General features: G+C 40.8%; 1 protein-coding gene across 5 annotated transcripts in view; it reads right to left on the bottom strand.

Annotated features, from left to right (window-relative positions):
• ACYP2 (acylphosphatase 2) overlaps positions 1 to 20029 on the bottom strand; it is a 180248-nt gene that overhangs the window by 112954 nt on the left and 47265 nt on the right. Inside the window, exon 7 of one of the 5 annotated variants that reach the window (XM_057309358.1) lies at positions 8010 to 18318. The exons of the other annotated variants lie outside the window; for them this stretch is intronic. Within the exon in view, the coding sequence (XP_057165341.1) occupies positions 18228 to 18318 (91 nt within the window). The 3' untranslated portion in view covers positions 8010 to 18227. Of the gene's footprint in view, positions 1 to 8009; positions 18319 to 20029 lie in introns of those variants that run through there. 5 annotated transcript variants of the gene reach the window in all.

Below are 20029 nucleotides of genomic sequence, written 5' to 3'. Positions count from 1 at the left end.
ATTCCCTCACTTTATTCATTTGAAAATATTTATAATATAATGCCCAAAATAATTAAATCATTACGTTTTTGCACATTTGTCTACATACATGAAAGAGGAGAGAAGTTTCTCGATCATGTTACTGAGTCCTGTCCTGTTCAATATGGTCATCAATTACTTGGACAATGATGTAGAAATAGGTTTATCAAGTTTCTCAGTTGATGAGCTGGGAGAAATAATGCATATGTTGGATAACTGAATCAAGACCCCAAAACGTTCTAAATGTAACAAGGATTGGTGAAATGAGTGGTGATCCATTGGGGATATTTTTATGTTCAGCCAAAGCTGGGAGTGGAAAGACAACAGATATAGTAATGAGGAAGGGACCTAAGCATTGCCATGATCCTTTATCAAGAGGGGCCGCTACCCTTCCCCGCCTGTGAGCTCTCTCAGTCAGCTTTACATTACCGTGGATACCGGGATGGCCAATGTCCAACTAAGAAATGGAACAAAGGGGTGGTATGAAGGGCAGGAGTACAAAAGCCAAACTGCTGCAAAAATCTTGGTGGGTCTGTGGTTCCGGGAGCACTTCAAGGGGAGAAGCAAGGCAGCCCACGTACCTGGCTGCTGAGAAGGTGAGTACTGTTCAGGCATCGACCTCAGGCACTCGGCCTGGCCCACAATCAGAGAGTCCCTAGTTCAGTTTGGCAGATTTCACAAGGACAGCGGTGTCAGCCAAACTGGAGATGCAGACATGTTGGAGCAATAAAATATCACAGTGTCAGAATGAGTGCCACCTCGGCATACAGAGTGACAAGGGAAGCAGGGGGGTCTCAGTTTCTAAGAAGGGTGAAGTCCTTGACACAGTGCCCAAGACCCTTTGGGGTCAAACGCTCGTCTTGCTTCATCCTGTATACGTATTCTCTGTTCACTTGTCCCTCTTTGCTCGAGTCTTCGAGGGCAGAGACTACGTCCTCATCTTTGTATCCACAGTTCCATCACTCTACCTGACTGCTCTACAGTAGAGACTTCAAGGAGTGAATGCTAACCTACAGGAAACAGGCAATCATCAGTGCATTAGATCATGTATCAAAGATTTTACATAATGCTCTGGACGCTCTCAAGGCAGTATCACAGCCGTATGGAAAATACACTCTTCAGTCTCCTTGGCTGGCTGACCCAACAGCATGACGATAACTGAGGCCGCACCCACATAAAAACAACGATGAGGCACCACCGGTTAAGGCTCCAATTTTGCACATAACTGTCTGAACTAAAACGCACAGCCGCAAACTTAGAAGAGAGTTCGCACTAGTGTGTTCTGGTGTAGGTAAGGCACTGTATTTTCTTCAGTAAGTTAAGCTGGGTGGTTCTGACTCAAAACCCTTGTAAGGGTTCCGGGGATTTTTGGAGAGCTAATCTGCAAATGGCCATTAATTGTCAATAAAGAGCCATCTAGATTTCCTGCCAGAAGAGCTACCTAAGGTCCAAGGGGCATTGGCTTTCCCCTGGGGTAGGATAGGGAGGGAGACTCTTTGGAAGACTAGATCAGAGTGCTTTACTCATACCAAGACGATCCCACCCCCACCCCCCACCCCTCCAGCCTGAGGCACCTGTGAGCAGACTGGACACAGCTTTGTAAACCATCTGATCACAGATAGGGCATGGTGATACTAGGCATTATTTTCAAGGACTGTTGCCTTCCACCTCAAGTTCTGGAGGACTTCTGTTGTCTCTAAAGTGTAAGAGAGAAAGAAGACAGAGAAAGACAGAGAATGTGTGTGTGTGTTATATTAGATTACTTCTCAGGTTCCTTCTAGATTTAAAATTTTAAGATGATTGCTTCCAAAGTACTACCCAACAGCTTGGGAATTTGTGACTGGTAGCATGCAAAACATACTCATGACTGCATGAAGTAAGGCAGAGCACCATAAAGGGAAACAGAAAACCCACAAGATGAATGTGAGTGTAGTAAGATATAAATCTCGAACCATTATAAAGGTAGTATTGCTTAACTCCCCTAGTCTACACAGTGTCTTCAAGATGGGTATGTGGGAAATAAGGCTGTTTGCCACAAAGAGGACCTGAAAAGGATAGACATATAGTCCCAAATGCCCCTAGTTGCCATTTATATGAATTCATCTCAACTTTTTAATCCACTTGTAATTTCAGTTTAAATTGCTCCTTTGCCAAATCTCTTCCTCATATTTCCTGCAGTGTTCTCTCAGGCCTACTGCCAAGGCCACTCAATGCAATCCAACAAGCATTTCTGCCTCCAGTCTTTACCACTTCAACTCATCCTGCACATTTCCTTAATGCCTTCTTTTAAATCCTGATTGGGTCATATACATACACACACACACACACACACACACACACTCACTCACTCACTCACTCCCTGCCACCGCCCCCACCCTGCAAAGCCTTCAATAGCTCATTGGTACAAAAGGAATTCAAGTCAAAACTCCGAAGCCTGGCAGTTAAATCCTTACCAATCAGGCTCCAGCTCATCTTCATCAACGTCCCCAAAACAAGAAGTCTAAACTCTGTGTGGTCTGAACTATTCCTGTTCCCACATGCACTGAAGGTTCACTCCTGAAAGTTACACCTTGGCCCATGCCACTTTGTCTTTTGTGGAGTCCCCTTCTTTCATTCTCCTCTAAATATTCCAATTCTATCCACCCCCAGAGCCCAGACTCCATAGTTTTAACCTCCTCAGCTAATAGGTAATCGTTTAAGGCTCAACCTTTGAGGTTCAACCACACTTCTTTACCATTTTCCAGAAGGTTCCCTATATTGGTAATTAACTTTCACAGGCATAGTTTTCTTTCCTCGGGTAAATTGTCATCTCCAAGGTCAAGGACTTTAGCTTTTTTCTTTTTGTCTTCTGATTTCCTTAACTGCCCAGTATAATGCTTCACGTGGCAGGTGCTCAATAAATATGGAGCAATGACTGATCCCAACGTTTGTGAACCACTTGTCTTTGGCTTAAATTATTTTGCCCACAAACACCAAACTTCAGAATTGTCTCTCTAGTTTTATCGTGCCACAAATGAATGAGTTTCCTCAATTTAAAAAAAATAACGCAATTCACAAGTGTGCTTGTTGTTTAGCATAGAGGGTCTCAGAGACAGATTCTGGCAAACAATACCTCTTGTAGCATTTAACAAGGGTGAGTCACTTTAAACTAGACAAGTCAGCATTATATTCTAGAAATCTCTTCACATTGTGACTGATACGGGAAAACTCAATGACTTCAGGCATACTAAATCAAAAGTGTATCTTGATAAATCACAGGTGATTCTCATATGTGGGCTTGAGTATAGTCAATATCCTCCCTACTGAAAATTTAATCCATGGATAAGAAAAATGCACATCAGTTGGGAGCTTGTTAGAAATACAGAGTAATAGGCTCCACCTCAAACTTATTCAGTAAGAATTCTGCCTTTAAACAAAATCCTCAAAGAACCAAATATTTGTGCACTGAAATAATTATGTTTAAATGCCCCACTTTTTCATAAAAGCCTCAGAAGTTATAAAGGTTATAATTTCTCAAGGTGATTCGTTTATTTCTACTATGGAAATTTAATAAACAAAATCCCAAGGTGATTTTAAAAGCACTTGCGAACCCGTAAATGAGCACAGCTGATTTCATAGGGGTTTTTGGATGAAGGCATCAAGGAGTATGGAATTTTCAGGGCGCCTGGGTGGCACAGTGGTTAAGCGTCTGCCTTCGGCTCAGGGCGTGATCCTGGCGTTATGGGATCGAGCCCCACATCAGGCTCCTCTGCTGGGAGCCTGCTGCTTCCTCTCCCGCTCCCCCTGCTTGTGTTCCCTCTCTCGCTGGCTGTCTCTATCTCTGTCAAATAAATAAATAAAATCTTTTTAAAAAAAAAAAGGAGTATGGAATTTTCTCATCTTTTCAAAATAGCTTATACCACGGGCTCACACAGATTGCTGGACTCTACCCGCAGGCTTTCTGGTCCAGTAGGTCTTAGGTGGGACCCAAGAATAGGCATTTCTAGCAAACTTCCAGGTGATGGCAATGGTGACGCTGCTGGGGCAGGAACTACAACGACTGGGTTGCGCCATCCAAAAACAACATGCCTTCTATCCTGGGAACTTTGCTGCAAGCGTACTCCCAGCAGAAGGGAGAATACTGAGCTAGTTCATAGGGAAGAGAAAAAGAAGTGGCAGCAAAATAATTCATTTTTGTTACAGGAAGGTAGTTGTTAACACGCCTTTGTACACAATGGGGTAAAAACAGCTGAAGAAGTTACTATAGCAACAGCTGTGTTCTCCACAAAGTCTTTCTCACCAACAAAAGGAATCCCACCTTACATCAATTCTATTTCAACACGGAGACTTACCAGAAACAAAAATTTGGGAAACATCCCATTCCTTAAACACTAGGAGAGAACAATACAGATTTAAGATGGATTTGAAAAGGACTCGAGGCCTGGATTTGGATTCTTTGGGCAAGCAATGAAACCAAAGTGTAAGCTTTTATCAAAATGGCTTTAAAACAAGAAAAGGAGAGTTGAGAAGTGTTAAAAAAAAAAAAAAAGCTTATAAATTTTTCAATGTCTTTTTAAAAAGAATCCCAAATACCTTTTTTTAAACAAAAACTCTGAAAATCATAAATAGAACAATATACATATAAACCAAAGAGCTCCACCTAGAGTTTGAAAACAGGGTCTCATTACTGGAACACAAATGACAAAGCACTATTTACCCGTATCTTACTGATACACTACTTTTCACTGATGTCGAAAAATTTTATAAAACCTTTATAAAAAGGCTAACTTTCTCAAGTGTGAATTAATGTTAACTAAAAGGAGAAAGTAATTTTTTATAATCCTGTCTGTAACCTATTTTTCCCCTCTAATAATTCAGTTTTCTGTGAAGGATTTAAAAACCAGTCTCTTAAAGCAATTTATTTAAAAAGTGGGGATAGTGTTCATCACAGCACAGAGAAGACAGCCTAAAAAATGGTGTGTGGGGCACCTGGCTGGCTCAGTCAGTTAAGCATCTGACTCTTGATTTTGGCTCAGGTCATGAGCTCAGGGTTGTGAGAGCCAGCCTCGTGCTGGGCTCCGCTGTGTGTGGAGCCTCCGTAAGATTCTCTCTCTCCCTCTGCCCCTTCCCACCGTTGGGCACACATGCTCTCGCTTGCGAGGAAAGAGGAGGAAAGGGGGCAAAGAGGGGCAAAGAAAATGACTCTCACCTGAACTTGCTGTAGGACCTTGAGCAAGAGGACTTCCAGCCCTGAGTTTTCTCATCAATAGGGGTTCCACAAGATTAGTTCTCAGCCCTGGCTGCACATTGGAATCCCCGGGGAGCAACAGAGATGAACTGGTGTCTGGTTCCCACCCCCACAGATTTAATTGCTCCAATGTGGGGGCCCAACCTCATTGACATAAAAAAAAAAAAGCTGCACAGGTGACTCCAGCGTGCAGATTGGTTGCATCAGACCACATGATCAAGCTCTTGGCCTCAGGTGTCCGCTGCTCGAGGCAGTGGTTCTCACGTGTCAGGTGCTTCAGAGTCACCTGCAGGGCTTGTTACAACAGGCCACTGGACCCGCCCCAGGGATTTTGATTCAGTAGGGCCCACGAATTTCCATTTCTAACAAGCTGCCACCGCTGATGCTGCAGGCCCAGGGTCATACCTGGAGGATTGCTGTGCCAGCAGAGGACTTCAAAAAGACATTCTCCAAATTCCCCAAATAATTGTTCCTCTACCCTAACCAGTTAGATATTGTTAATTAGCCTCCCTGACTCCTCCAATCGCTCCCCCGCCAGTTCCTACACCACACTACCAACACACTTAACATCCAACCCACAAATCCTATTGTTACTCCCTCGCCTAACACTCTTCAGTGACTCCCGGTGCTAATACAGGGAAAGGCCAAATTAACGTGACATTCAAAGCTTTTCGCAGTTTGACCCCAACTACTTTTCTACTCAATTTCCAGTAGTCCCTGTCATCTGCCTTGCTCCAGTCACTTGTCCCCAAACACACAAAGGAGGCTCTTTCGGCTCAATGCCTTTGTACCGAATATTCCTTTCTCCTGGAACGTCCTTATTTTCCCTTTTCTTCCTAACCTGTGTCACCATTCACTGTACCAGGTATTGTGTGAGGCACTGGGAATTTAAGGAAGAACAGGACAATCCCCTCCTGTAAGGGGTCTCGAGGGGTGTGATGGACATTGCTGAACAGTGAACCCAACACGTCTTAATTATCCCTTCTCTCTCACTATATTGTGTGTGTGTATGTGTGTATATATATATATATACATATATATATTTTTTTTACTTTCTGTATATTAGGTTTTGAATCTTAAAAAGCCTTCTGGCTGGGGGTGGGGAAAGTGGAGACTGCCGGGGGGCGGGGGGGAACTAACCCATTCTTAGAGATAGCAGAGTTCAGCCTAGAGTACACCTTTAATATGCAAACAAACCAATCCAGAGCCCTACACCTTCTCCATCATACCCGTGCATCCCAGAGCGCAATATTCCTCTCCCTAAACATCCCAGGGCCAGGTACCAGGCAGCTAAAACCCAAAGCCCTCTGCAATTCTTCAAACTACCCAGTCCTCAACTGTTCACCATGCCCTGTCTTGCCTTTCCCTCGGAAACCCTTACACAGGCTCTGGCCAAGCCTTCCCTTTGCTCCCTCCTGATGCTGGGGTTTTCCCCTGTGACCCTGTGTGGCAGGTCATATCCTCCGTCTCAAGGAGCTGACGTATAAAAACTCTTTTCTGAAGCTGCTCTGTCTCCTCTTGTTGGCCACGCCAGACTGACCATCCCATAAAGAACACAAAACACTTACCTTCGTATCAGGTGCTGGAAAAGCTGATCACAGTTACAGATGGCCAGTGGACAAACAAGAAAGTGTGCCGCAGGCTTCTGGGAAAGTTCGCTTCCAAGACAAAAAAGAATAGGCCCAGAACCATCCCTTCCTTCAGCCTTGAATGTGGGTGAGGCTAGAAGCTGGGGCGGTCATTTTATAGCCAGGAGGGAAGGAGCCTGAGAATCCTTCCCACCAAACACCTGACTCGGATAATAAGACAACTACCTCCAACATCCCCTGACCTCCAGGGTCCTTTATCTCTGCGAAGAACCAATCCCTGTCTGTTTGAGCCACTTGTTTATCAGGTTTCCTGTTACTTACAGCTGAAAGCCTTCTCTTGGGGTGGAGGTGGGGGAGAGTAAGCAAGTAATCCTTCCTAACAGCTGTAGTAAGTGTCGAGAAGAAATGGAGCATGCGCGGAGAGGGTCTAATGGGACTAATCAGAGAAAAAACTCCAGGCAGAGAGAGCAGCTTCTGCAAAACTCCTAAGGGTACACGAGCATGGTGTGGCGGAGGGACTAAAAGTCAGTGGGAAGAACAGTGGCACAAGAGGCCAGCAGGGAGGCGCGGCTTGACTGCTCCCCAAGGCAGGAGGGGCACCCTTGCACTGTGCACCCCCCGTACTCCATTCCCAGGCCCCACCCTGTGCTCAGTCCACCTGTTTGCCTCTTTTTCCCCAGTTAGACTGGACTTGTCACAATAACTTCAATCATCTTTTTACCCCCAGCACCTACCAGGGGGACATGGGAAGACACATACTAAATACCGCTGGATAAAACATTATCATGATAGAACATTTTAACTATTAAAAATTATCCCCCAAAGTCATAATCCAATAAGGGAACTGAATGATTACTATTTTCGAGGCCCCTTTCTGCAAGTAAGTCCCACCACCCACACAGGTACGCCTTCTTCACATGATTGACTGAGATGCTTGTTCCAAGAGGACCTTAATAGGATTAAAATATTAGGTGAACTCTGATAAGCCTAACAGCTCTATAAGTTCCTAATTTTGAGTACTTTCTAAAATCACTAGGATCTTGACTTTAATACCTCAGCAAAAGAGAAACAGAAATAGTTCCATTATGAATCAAAATTGTATCTGTATTTATTTGTCTGTATTTTTAAAAAGCGAGTTTATGGATGACTTTATTTCCATTTCTTAATTTTTATAATTGTCTTGATTCACTTGAATTACCTAAAGCTATACAACGGTTTACTTAACAAAAGTACACAGAACAAAACTTCCTCATTCATGAGTCCTTAGTTTATTCAGTATTTATCTGAAAAATAATATCTTTTATAATTAAAAGTGAACCACCAATTTACATTTGAAGTGCACATAGCCTTTGTTTGACTCATGTCTAGGAAGCAATACTTCAAAACTATAGGGATATAGGGATAAGTATAGAATGTCAGTTTTGGCGGTGGGGGGAGGGTAGCAGAGAACAGGCTATTATTGGTGAGAATTGCTGGCATAGGATGAAAATAAAAAGTAAACCAATTTCAGGGGCGCCTGGGTGGCACAGCGGTTAAGCGTCTGTCTTCGGCTCAGGGCGTGATCCCGGCGTTATGGGATCGAGCCCCACATCAGGCTCCTCCGCTATGAGCTTGCTTCTTCCTCTCCCACTCCCCCTGCTTGTGTTCCCTCTCTCACTGGCTGTCTCTATCTCTGTCAAATAAATAAAATCTTAAAAAAAAAAAAAGTAAACCCATTTCAGTTGGTTTTCTCATTTTCAGGTTCCCTACACACATGCACCCTCATTGCCTATAGCAGGCAGATGCTCCCACCGCCCTGCCTGGTACGCAGCTGCTTGTCCCTGCCCCCGCCACACCCCCAGACGCAAGGCACTGGCAGCCTCCTCTACCTGTGCAGCTCTCAGCTCGGATGTCAGCTCCACAGAAACCTCCTCCCTGGCCATCCCATCTGAAGTAGGAACACCACCACCACTCCCTTCACAGCATTTACTACTATCTGAAAATATCTTGTTTACTTATTGTTTGTTTATTGGGGTCTCCCCACACAAGAAATTGAACATCATCTCTGGCTCACTCCTGAATCCCAGCACCTAGAACTACCTGGCACACATAACAAGCCAAATAAATAATTATAGAATAAATGAAAAAAGTAATACATAAATATGGATATTCACTGCAATGAGATTCATAGTAGCCAAAAATTACAACAATATGAGTGTCCAGTAATAGACGAATGATTCCATTACGATTGATCCATACAGTGGAATACTCTGCAGTGATTTAAAAGAACATTTACTGCCATTTACGGCACTGTAACAGTGTTGCGTGGTGACAGACAGTCGTGTAGCTAGTAAGCGCAGAATAAGGTATAGACTTGTCAAGTCACTATGATGTACACCTGAAACTACTGGAACATTGTATGTCAGCTACACTTTAGTTTTTAAAAAAAGATATCCACAATACACAGTACTGTGAAATGTTTAAAAGTTGCAGAACAGTATGCATAGCATGATCCCATCTTTGTAAATGATAAAGAGATAAATGTAACCATATGCGCATATATCGTTGTGGGTTTTTTATAATAACAGGATTATACCATATGTATTTTTTACATACACACATGTTTTTATACATAAGTAAAAATGTGTAAGGCTATGATCTTAGAAATAGGCAAGGCCTACATCTTTTAGCCCATACAATTCTATAGCATTTGAATTTTTGGAACAACCATGTAAACCTTCTGCAAATTAAAAAAAAAAAATTAACACATTTATTTTGTAGTGGGTAGACTGAAATAGGTTTCAAGCTGCTGGAAAGTTGAGATATCTTTTTAAAAAATATTTTATGCTCACATTTTCACATGTAGGTTAACTTTAAAATATATAACAATAAACACATTAAAAGTGTATTTATTTATTTTATTTATGTTTTTTAAAGTAATTAACCTCATAACCAAGATGTCTTTCAATAACTGAATGGATAAACTTACAGTGGTACATCCGTATAGTGGAGTAATATTCAGCTATAAAAGGAAATGAGCCAAACCCATAAAATGTACAACACCAAGAGCGAACCCTAAGGTAAACTGCGGACCTTGTGTGGTTACAATGTATCAATGCAGGTTCCTCCTTGGTTAAAAAAAAAAAAAGGTGCCATTTTGGTGAGTGATAGTGGTAACTGGGGAAGTTGTACATGTGTGGGGGAAGGTGTATATGGGATATCAATTAGGTCTTCTTCTCAATTTTATTATAAACCTAAAACTTCTCTAAAAAAACAAAGTCTTAAAAAAAAGCTTTAAGTCATTGTTTCTGTAACTTTTAAAATCCAATGTATACAATTACCATCTAACCAAAATCTGTTTTTTGAAATAAACTCCAAGGCCACACACACACACACACACACACACACCAAAAGAAGGAACGAACTCCCAGTCCATGAAAAGACGTGGAGGAATCTTAGAGGCATATTTCTAAGTGAAAGTAGCCCATCTGAAAAGGCTGAATACTATAGGATTCCAACCACATGACATTATGGAAAAAGTGAAACTACGGAGACTGTAAAGCCAGGACTGGTTGGCAGGAGTTAGGGAGATGGAGGAAAGAATAAATAGGTGGAACACGGGATTTTTAGGGCAGTAGAACTATTCTGTATGATATTATAATGGTGGATATGTGTCATTATGATTTGTCAAAACCCACAAAATATACAATACAAAGAAGGAAAACCACTATAACCTATGGGCTTTAGTCAATAACCGTGTATCAATATGGGCTCATCAATTGTAACAGACGTGCTACACTAATGTATGATGTTCATAACATAAAGGAAACGGGGTGGGGACAGGGTGGGGGCAGATGTGAGGGAGTGGGTGGGAACTCTACTTTCTGTACTTAATTTTTCTGTAATCCTAAAATTTCTCTTAAAAATAAAGTCTATTAATTTTTTAAAAATTAATTAGTGCTGCATTATGCATTTCTTAAATTTGATTATCTTACTAAATTCACATTCTAAAATGTAAACTTTAAAGCAAAAACCATGAATTTAAGTAGTTTTAATAAAGATGTTATAGGCCAAAGGAAAATAAACAACTTAGTATTTGAGGTCTAAAAGCTGATGTGAGAACTCCAAGTCCACTGTAGATATTTTTTATGTTTCTAATTTCCCATTGGAATGATTCATATCCATCAGGTCACATTAAAATTTTTTCCAAAATTACATCCCCTCAATGAATTTGTGTCCTGAAAAACGTCCAAGTCTTCTGTATTTCAAGAGAACATCCAATGGAAAACATACACACACACCCCCACACTCATACAGAACGTCCAAAGAAACTTTCTTAATAATCCCATGTTTTTGTATGAAAAACACTGATGAATAAGGCATAAAAATATTTGCTAAAGGCCTTGACATTCTCAGATGAAAAAGTTAGGAAAAACTAGCAATTCCGATTACACAGAAATTCATGCCAATGAGGGTCTGCCAGAGAAAAGGTATTTTTAAAAATTTTAAATAACTTTGAATCTGACACTACCTAATTGTTTACAAAATCCACTGCTTCATTCCAATCCACTACTGTAACAGATGGAAGTTCAAAACAATGACATTTCATAGTTAGAGCAGAAGGCTGTTGAAATTCACATCTCACACAAATGGTAATATCCGAGGAAGAGATAAACACAAGGATATTGGTGAATACACCTCTATTCTACTTCTAACTCTTAAACTAAGAACCCGTTTTAAGTCCATGTAGACTCTCAACTCCGTAGAGAACCACAGAAGCTTAGTTGGACAGGACCTAGGTCACCTACACTAACTTACCATCCAGTGAGTTGGATCACCTACAACACCCTTGACTTGTCTGCCGTCTACACACGGGCCGGCAGACTCTTTCTGGGGACAGACAGTGAATATTTGAGGTTTTGTGGTCATCCGGTGTCTGTTCCGATTGCTAAGTCTGCCAAGGTAACACAAAAGCAACAGCAGACAAAACATGAATGGGCATGGCTGTGCTCCCATAAACCTTTATTTACGAAACAGGCAGTGGGCCAAATCTGGCCCAAAGGCTATATAGTATGCCCATCCCTCCTGTAGACCACTTCTAGTCATGGCTAAAATTCCATCAGACATATTAGATGCCTTTATGGGAAAATTCTTTGTCAAGGTGAACTGAAATAAACAAATTCACCATTGCTATACCCAAAATTATCACCTTCTGGAAAAACAGAGAACATTTATCTTTACCCATATACCAGCCCTTCAAATACTTGAAGTAAACGATCATGATTCCCCCAAGTATTCTTTTCTCCAGTCTAAATATCCTCAGGGCCTTCAACCATTCTCCGTATTGTGATAGTTCTCCAGACCACATATCTGTTGCTCACCGTCTAGAGTACATACTCCAGCCCATCAATGACGCTTTCAAGTGCAGAGTACAGATACAGGACATACGGTTTTAAAAATATGTACCAATCAAGATGTAATTTTAATTTTAGAATTTGGCTCAATGGCTCCAAATGCAAATGTTTTTCAGTTTTTTTGTGTTTTGAGGGTGGTGGTTGTTTTTTTTTTTTTTTTTTTTACAGAATTACCATTCAGTTTCTAAGAAAAAATGTATTTTATATAGATTTAGTCAAAAGTTTATACCCAGAATCCTAACTCTATACATTAATTTTAAATGATTACCAAGAAATAGAAAATATTTTTGTTGAATTTGGGGGGCGGAGAGGGGAAGTAGATTTACTAACACAATAGACTCAAATGGTTTCTACACATCAAAAAATGTTGGCAGATCTTGCCGCCACAATTGGAATCATATAGTGCAATTTGCAGAAGAAAGCCATCAGTCATTTCCTCCGAGCAAATGAAACACAGAAGGGGAAGGAAGCACACGGCTCTGCAGCGTGTCCTGGGATGCTGCCGGCTCCTCTGCAAGAACGGAGCAGAGCTGCACAGTCCTGGCCAGGCCACCTCGAAATGACGGTCCCTGCTGAATGCCACTTTTCAATAACTTAGGAAGAAACCACACCCATGTTTCTACAGACAATTTAATTCTGATTTTTGATGTCAGCATTCTTAAGTAAAGTTTTTGAATAACTGGAAGAAAATAAGGCCTATTTATTTAACTATAAATATACCACGTTTAGTCAACCTTACCACCTATTTCTATAATTTCTCTCAACTGTGGCTTAATTTTTTGGTAATTCAGTACTTTAAACGATACATTGCACAAAGGAGACGCTAGAAGAATAAATTCACGCTCCAGAATCTAAACATGTTTATTTGTAGTGACGTCCCAATTTATCATGTTGGCTAACCTTGATTTGCATTCTCTGATGTGTGCTTCCCACTTGCTTGTCATCACAAAAGCTCTCCCTGGATAATCCCATCCATGAACAGAACTTCAAATGCTACCCACATAGTGATGACAACCAAATTTATTTCTCTAGCCCAGTTTCTCTGCAGGGATGACCCATATATCCAAGAGCCTAGTGGCATTTCCACCTGGCCGGTCCAACTGCCACTAAAACATGTGCAAAGATGGGGCACCATGGACCACTTAACAATAGCAACGGTTTATTTATGACTGATTCTGTGCCAGGCTCTGTGCTAAGTGTTTTATGGGGATTTGCTCACTGCATCTTCACTGTGCAAGTAAACACGGCATGTTTATCTCCTTTTACCTGAAACCCCATTAAGATGATAGCATCAAAATACAAAAAAATGTAGCAGACATTGTTCACGGCTTACCTACCACCCATTATCCTTCCCTTCCTCCTGGCCAAGAGAACACCAATTTTGTTCAGGGAACCAATACGCCAAACCCATTTCCCAGTCTTCTTTGTAGCAAAGAGTATTTATATGACCACATGTGAGCCCGTGGAACACTCGCAGATGTCTGTTTGGGCAAGTAGGGGGAAAGCAACACAACCATTATCCCTTCTTGCCTTCTTCAGGCCTTAATTACGGATATTCTGTGCAGCTGCACTTTCCCTTTAGGCTGAGAGAATCACAGAGATGTTGACCCTGATATCACTGAGCTGCCGAACCAAGGACAGTAACCATCGACCCCCCGACTTCTTGTTACTGAGAAAAATGAACCCGTTTGTTTTATACTCTAAGTTTTTCTAGTAACTTGCAGCTGCAAATAGTTCCAGCTGATACAGAACTATAACCTAAGCAAGAGATTTCAATAAATTCAAAGGAAAGCAGATGTAGGATAAGTCACTACACAGAAAAACAAAAGCCGCTTCAGCCTAAGTGCCTCAGAGCTAAGCTCAGCCAGTCAGCTTTCCTCCTGCCTCCACCACGGGAGACTTCGCATCTGGAGGCACCAGGAGAAACAGGAGACGAGACCTACAGATTTAACATTTTGGAGGTTTGCCAACAAAAAGGCCATCTCTCCCCGAATCACCACCATTCCTCCAGCCAACAGTTTATAATTACATGTTGGAAATTTTCCTTAAAAGTCTGTTTATTCTTGGCTGTCTGTTCATATTTATGAGGCAGTTACTGAAAATATGATTGTAAGGAAAGTATAACAAGCAGAGAAGCAAAACAAGCAAACAAAAAAACAAGGAAAGGCAAGGAAGGGTGGGAGAAAAAAGAAGGAACTTAGAGGAAACAGAAACAATGCAAAAAGCAGAAGATAACAAAACAGACACACACACACACACACACACACACACTACCCTCAGGGAGATCTGAAGAAAACAAGAACAGGATGCTATGAAGCAGAAACAAAATTCATCAGAAAGTTGGAAAACAAAAGTGAGACAATTTCCACGTAACAAAGTTTGGAAACTAGGTGAGAAAAAAATGAAAATTAGAGCATCAGGCCCACACACAAGTTTCCAAAGAGGAGAATGGGCAAGAAATCGTCAGAGACAATTCTCCTCCTCCTCCGAGAGACCAGCACTTAAAGTGAAATTAAAGCAAACACAAAGACAGATGACTGTGAAAAAGCTCTCTGAGAGGAAAAAACATAATTTCCACTCCTTTGTGTGAGAATGACATCAGATCTCTTGACAGCAGCACAAAAAGTCATGGAGCTATGCCCTCAAAATTCTGAGTGGGCAATGATCTGGGGGCATAGAATTTCTTTTTAAAGATTTATTTATTTGCGAGAGAGAACACGTGCACAAGCAGAGGGAGGGGCAGAGGGAGAGGGAGAGAGAGTCTCCAGCAGACTCCCCGCTGAATGTGGAGCCCAGCACGGGGCTCGATCTCACGACCCTGAGACCATGACCTGAGGGGAAATCAAGAGTTGGTGCTTGTAACTTGAACAATCAATCAAGTATGAGGGCAAACGAAGGCAGACAAGGGTACAAACTTTTTGTCTCTCCCATACCTTTCCTGGGGAAGCTTAGGGAGAATTATGCTTCAGCAAAACAAAGAAATAAACCAAAGACGATGAAAATATGATTGAGGAAACAGGAACCCATTTCACAGGAAAGGGATAAACGGAAGCATCAGAATGACAGCTGTCCAGCAGGCAGAGACCCACCGTGGGAAGAAGACAAGTCTCGGGGAGGCGCAACAGACAACGCACTTTGACATTTGGAGATAGATCTGCTGTGGGTTTAGAAAAATATATTGACAGGCGCATAGAGTTTCTGTTAAAGAAAAACAGTCAAAATTTCAGACTGATAAATGTGAAATTGCCGTTCTGTACCTCAAAATGTTGTCAAACGTTGGCAGTTTCACATTATTCAACCTAATTTACAGGTGCATAATACGATGCGGGAAATTGGCTTTAAATACTCTAACAATGAGAAAAGCAAAAGAAAAGTTGGAGGACTATGTAGAATAAGAATGCCAGAAACTGGGACACCTGGGTGGCTCAGTCGGTTAAGCCTCTGCCTTCAGCTCAGGTTATGATCCCAGGGTGCTGGGATCAAGTCCCCCATGGGGCTCCTTGCTCAGCAGGGAGCCTGCTTCTCCCTCTGCCTGCTGCTCCCCCTGCTTATGCTCACGCACTCTCTCTGACAAATAAATAAAATCTTTTTTTTAGAAAAAGAAATTGTTACTGAAGCTGGGTAATAGACACGTGGGGTTCGTTGTCCCATTCTCTCTATTCGTGGATAGGTTTGAGAATTCCGTAATAAAAAGCAGTAAAAAAAGAAAATCATGGCAACACCAAAATGTGCAAAATCTCATTAATTTTTCAGACAGCTGGAGGAAGTTCCACTTAGCAATACTCAGATGAAGTCCAGTTAAAGAACCACTGGACACAGAAAAAAAGTCAGTGAAAGAGCCCATCCACACTAGCCCTTCACTCGCAGTGGGGCGGGAAACCTCAGAGATGCCTCACATCCCCACTCCGTCCCTTCCTTTCCGCACTGACCCCACTGATTCCCGGAGGCACTGTGCAGTGCTCCCGAAAGCTGTCACAATTCCTTAGACCCGCGACTGAATAAGACAGCCGTTTCTCACTGCCCGTCAATTTCCTTCCAGCACATTTCTCATTTTGTCCTAAGTAGGCTGCAGCCTTCCTCATCGTAGGCACAAGCCCTGCTTCTGCTCCTTGTAGATGGCAACGGCCAGCCCCGTGCACCTCACTTCATGCCTGCCCCGCACGTGCGCCCAGAGAACTAAGTATTAGTGGGGAAAATCACCCAAACCGACTGACGGGCTTACTGTTGTATTTATTATCGCAAACTGTAAACTGGCCGTTTTCCTACGGTTGCCATTTTACATGCAGCAAAATTCCTCTAAAGACGCGAAGTGTAAAACCGACAGCCGAACAAAACAATGGCTGCTAGACACTGTAAGGGTATCCACAGAGTACGGAAAAGAGTAACTGTCACGTTAGACTTCTGTATGCAACAACGACATTTCTCAAGAATGAAGGTAAAATAAAAACATGTAGAGAGAAACAAAAACTGAGGTGCACATCACCAACAGCCCAAATGAAGGAAAACACCAAAGAACGATCTTTTGGCAGAAAGGAAATATTACCACACAGAAGCCTAGAGAAGTAGGAAGGGGGGAAAAAAACAACAAAAATGGCAAATACACAGAAGACCCCCCGAAATATTGACTTTTAGAAATAATTTCTTATGAGCTTTAAAATAGATCTTTGAAATTAGCATCTAAATAAATAGTGAGGTAAATGGACTTAAAGGGCACTGTAGATCTCACATTGTTAGGGAAGAGAGTAAAGACATCAATTAATATCAAAGTGTGACCAGTTATGGTTGTGTGTTGTACCTGTAGGAAAATATTAGTAAAAGAAACAAAAGAATATACAACTTCTAACCTAACAGAGAAAAAAAATGGAATAATAAAAAACAGTCAATTTAAATGAAGGCTAGACAGAAGAAAAGGAAAGCAAAACTAATAAAAACAAGGGGGAAAAACATAGTAAGATATAAATTTAATTCTAAATGTGAGTAATTCCATTAAGCTTAAATGGATAAATACGTTAATTTAAAAACAAAGGTTATGTGTCTGCATAAAGAAACAAAACCCAACTATATGCTGCTTGCAAGGGACACATATAAAACATAATGAGATACACTTGGAACTAATATAATATTGTCCATCAACTACTTCAATAAAAACAAGCAAAACCACACAACGAGAAAGAAACATTGAAAATAATACAATGAAAAAAAGATATTCTCTAGGAACACAGAGAGAAAGTGTGTATAACCATTAATATCAGATAAAGTAACTTTAAGGCAAAAAGCATTATTAAAGACAGAGAGGGACACTGGATATTTAAAAAAACATATACCCAGAAGACCACTGGTTATTATTCAAAGAGGAATTAAAAATGAAATTACAAATAGCCTGAAAGCAATGAAAAGAACACTTTTTACCAAAATCTATGGAACAATCCAAAAGCTGTATTCAGGATGAAATGCCTAATCGCCTTCATTATTAACTTTTTAAAAAGACTAAAACTAAAGGAAACTACAGTTCATGTTGAAGACTTAGAGAAGGATCAAAAAGAAATAAAGAGGGAATTAGTAAAGATGAAGGTTGAAATTAATGAACAGAAAACCAAAAACAGGAGGCAAGAATAAATTACATAAGATTAGGAATTTTCAAAAGATATATAACCGCAGATACAAAAGAGACTTCTAAAATATAGAATCCAGAGGCACCTGGGTGGCTCAGTTAAGCATCTGACCTTTGATTTCGGCTCAAGTCATGATCTCAGGGTCATGAGATTGGGCCCCACATCGGGCTCCATCCTGGGTGCGGAGCCTGCTGAGGATTCTCTCTCTCTCTCTCCCTTTGCCCCTCCTTCTGCTCTTGCACACCCCCACTTTCTCGCCCCTTCTCTCAAATAAATAAATAATAAAATTCATAGCAAGAAATTTGAAAACCTAGAAAAACTGGATAATTTCCTAAGAAAACATAAATGGGGGCACCTCAGTCGGTTAAGTGTCTACCTTCAGCTCAGGTCATGATCCCAGGGTCCCAGGATCCAGTCCTGCATCAGGCTCCCTGCTCCAAGGGGAGCCTGCTTCTCCCTCTGCCTCTGCCTCTCTCTGTCTTTCATGAATAAAATAAAAATAAAATTAAAAAAAAATACATGAATCTGGGAACAAGTAGCAAACTCAAACACACCAATTACAATAGACTAGATTGGAAAGGTGGGCAGTAGCCCAGCATTGAAAAGGCACCAGGACCAAGTGATTTCATAACTTGTTTGAGCTAACTTAATAACAGTAATTCCAATATTATTTAACTTATTCTAGAATGAAGGAAAGGATGGAAAACTTCCTAATATATTTTATGAAGCCAGCAAAACTTTAACACTAAACCTGATATAGTAAAAAAAGAAAGAAAAGAAAAAAGAAAAAAAGGAAGCCATAACCCCAATTATAAATATAGACACGAAAATTCTAAATAAAATATTAGTAATATTCAGCAATAATTCAAAGGAATAACACTCTGCAACCAATAAGAGCTTAATTCAAGGAACGCAAGAGTGAAATTCAATGTGGTAAAGTATATTTAACAAAAATCAACAGCAAACTCTTGTACTTGATGAAACAAAACCACTTCAAATGCAATCAGACAGGATGCCCACTACTGCTATTATTCAACATTGTCTTGACGGGTCTGGCAAATGAAATAAACACTAAAAAAAGATACATTATTTTTGCTAATTACATATTTTTGCACTTACAAAATCCAGTAACTATAGTTTACCAAAAAAAAAAACCTTAGTAGAATTAATGAGAACATTTGATAAGGTAAGTCTGATGTAAGATAGGTACACAAAAGTCATTGGCTTTCCCTATTCTAGCATAAGCACACAGAAATAGAAATGGGAAAAATATTCCACACACAATTGTGAAAAAGGCAATAAAATATTGTTATGGAATGAATGTGTCCCCCCATTCATATGTTGATGGCTCATCCCCAGTGTGATGGTATTTGGAGGTGGGGCTTTGGGGAGGTAATTAGGTCATGAGGGTGGAGCCCTCATGAATGGGATTGGTGTCCTTGTAACAAGAGGCCAGAGAGCTAGTTAGCTCTCTTTCTGCCACATAAGGGTAGAATGAGAAGTTGGTAGTCTGCAGCCTAGCAGAGGACTCTCACCAGAGGGCCATGCTGGCATTCTCGTCTCAGATTCCCAGCCTCCAGAACTGTGAGAAATAAATTGTCGTTGTTTATAAACCACCCGGATTATGGGACTTTGTGAAAGCAACCCAAACCGACGGAGACAAAGACTTAGGAATAAAGTCAGCAAGGAAAGCACAAAATCTATATGATGATAATCATAAAATCATATTGAAGGATAAATTTAAAAATCTGAGCAAATGAAAAGACATCCATATTTTTTAGATGGGAAGATACAGTATCAATTCTCTTAATATCATAAAAGCATGGAATTCAATAGCAAGTAAAATATGGGTTCCTAAAAGAGAAAAGGAACATTAAGTAAACGCTGAAGAAATCTGAAAAAACTATGGACTTTAGTTAATACTAAAGCATCAATACTGGTTCATTAATTGTAACATATGTATCATACTAATGTAAAATGTTAATAGGGCAAAGTGAGTGAGAAGTATATGGGAACTCTTAGTAAACTGTCACAACTTTTCCGTAAATCTAAAACTGTTCTAAAAAATAAAGTTCTTGGGTGTTTTTAAGATTTTATTTTTTTTATATTTATTTATTTTAGAGAGCAAGAGAGAGACAGCAAGAGGCAAAGGGGCAAAGGGAGAGGGAGAGAGAATCTCAAGCAGACTCC

This window comes from Ursus arctos, unplaced genomic scaffold (genome assembly GCF_023065955.2).
Source record: "Ursus arctos isolate Adak ecotype North America unplaced genomic scaffold, UrsArc2.0 scaffold_8, whole genome shotgun sequence".
NCBI classification, from domain to species: domain Eukaryota; kingdom Metazoa; phylum Chordata; class Mammalia; order Carnivora; family Ursidae; genus Ursus; species Ursus arctos.
This window is presented reverse-complemented; position numbering and strand designations above follow the sequence as displayed.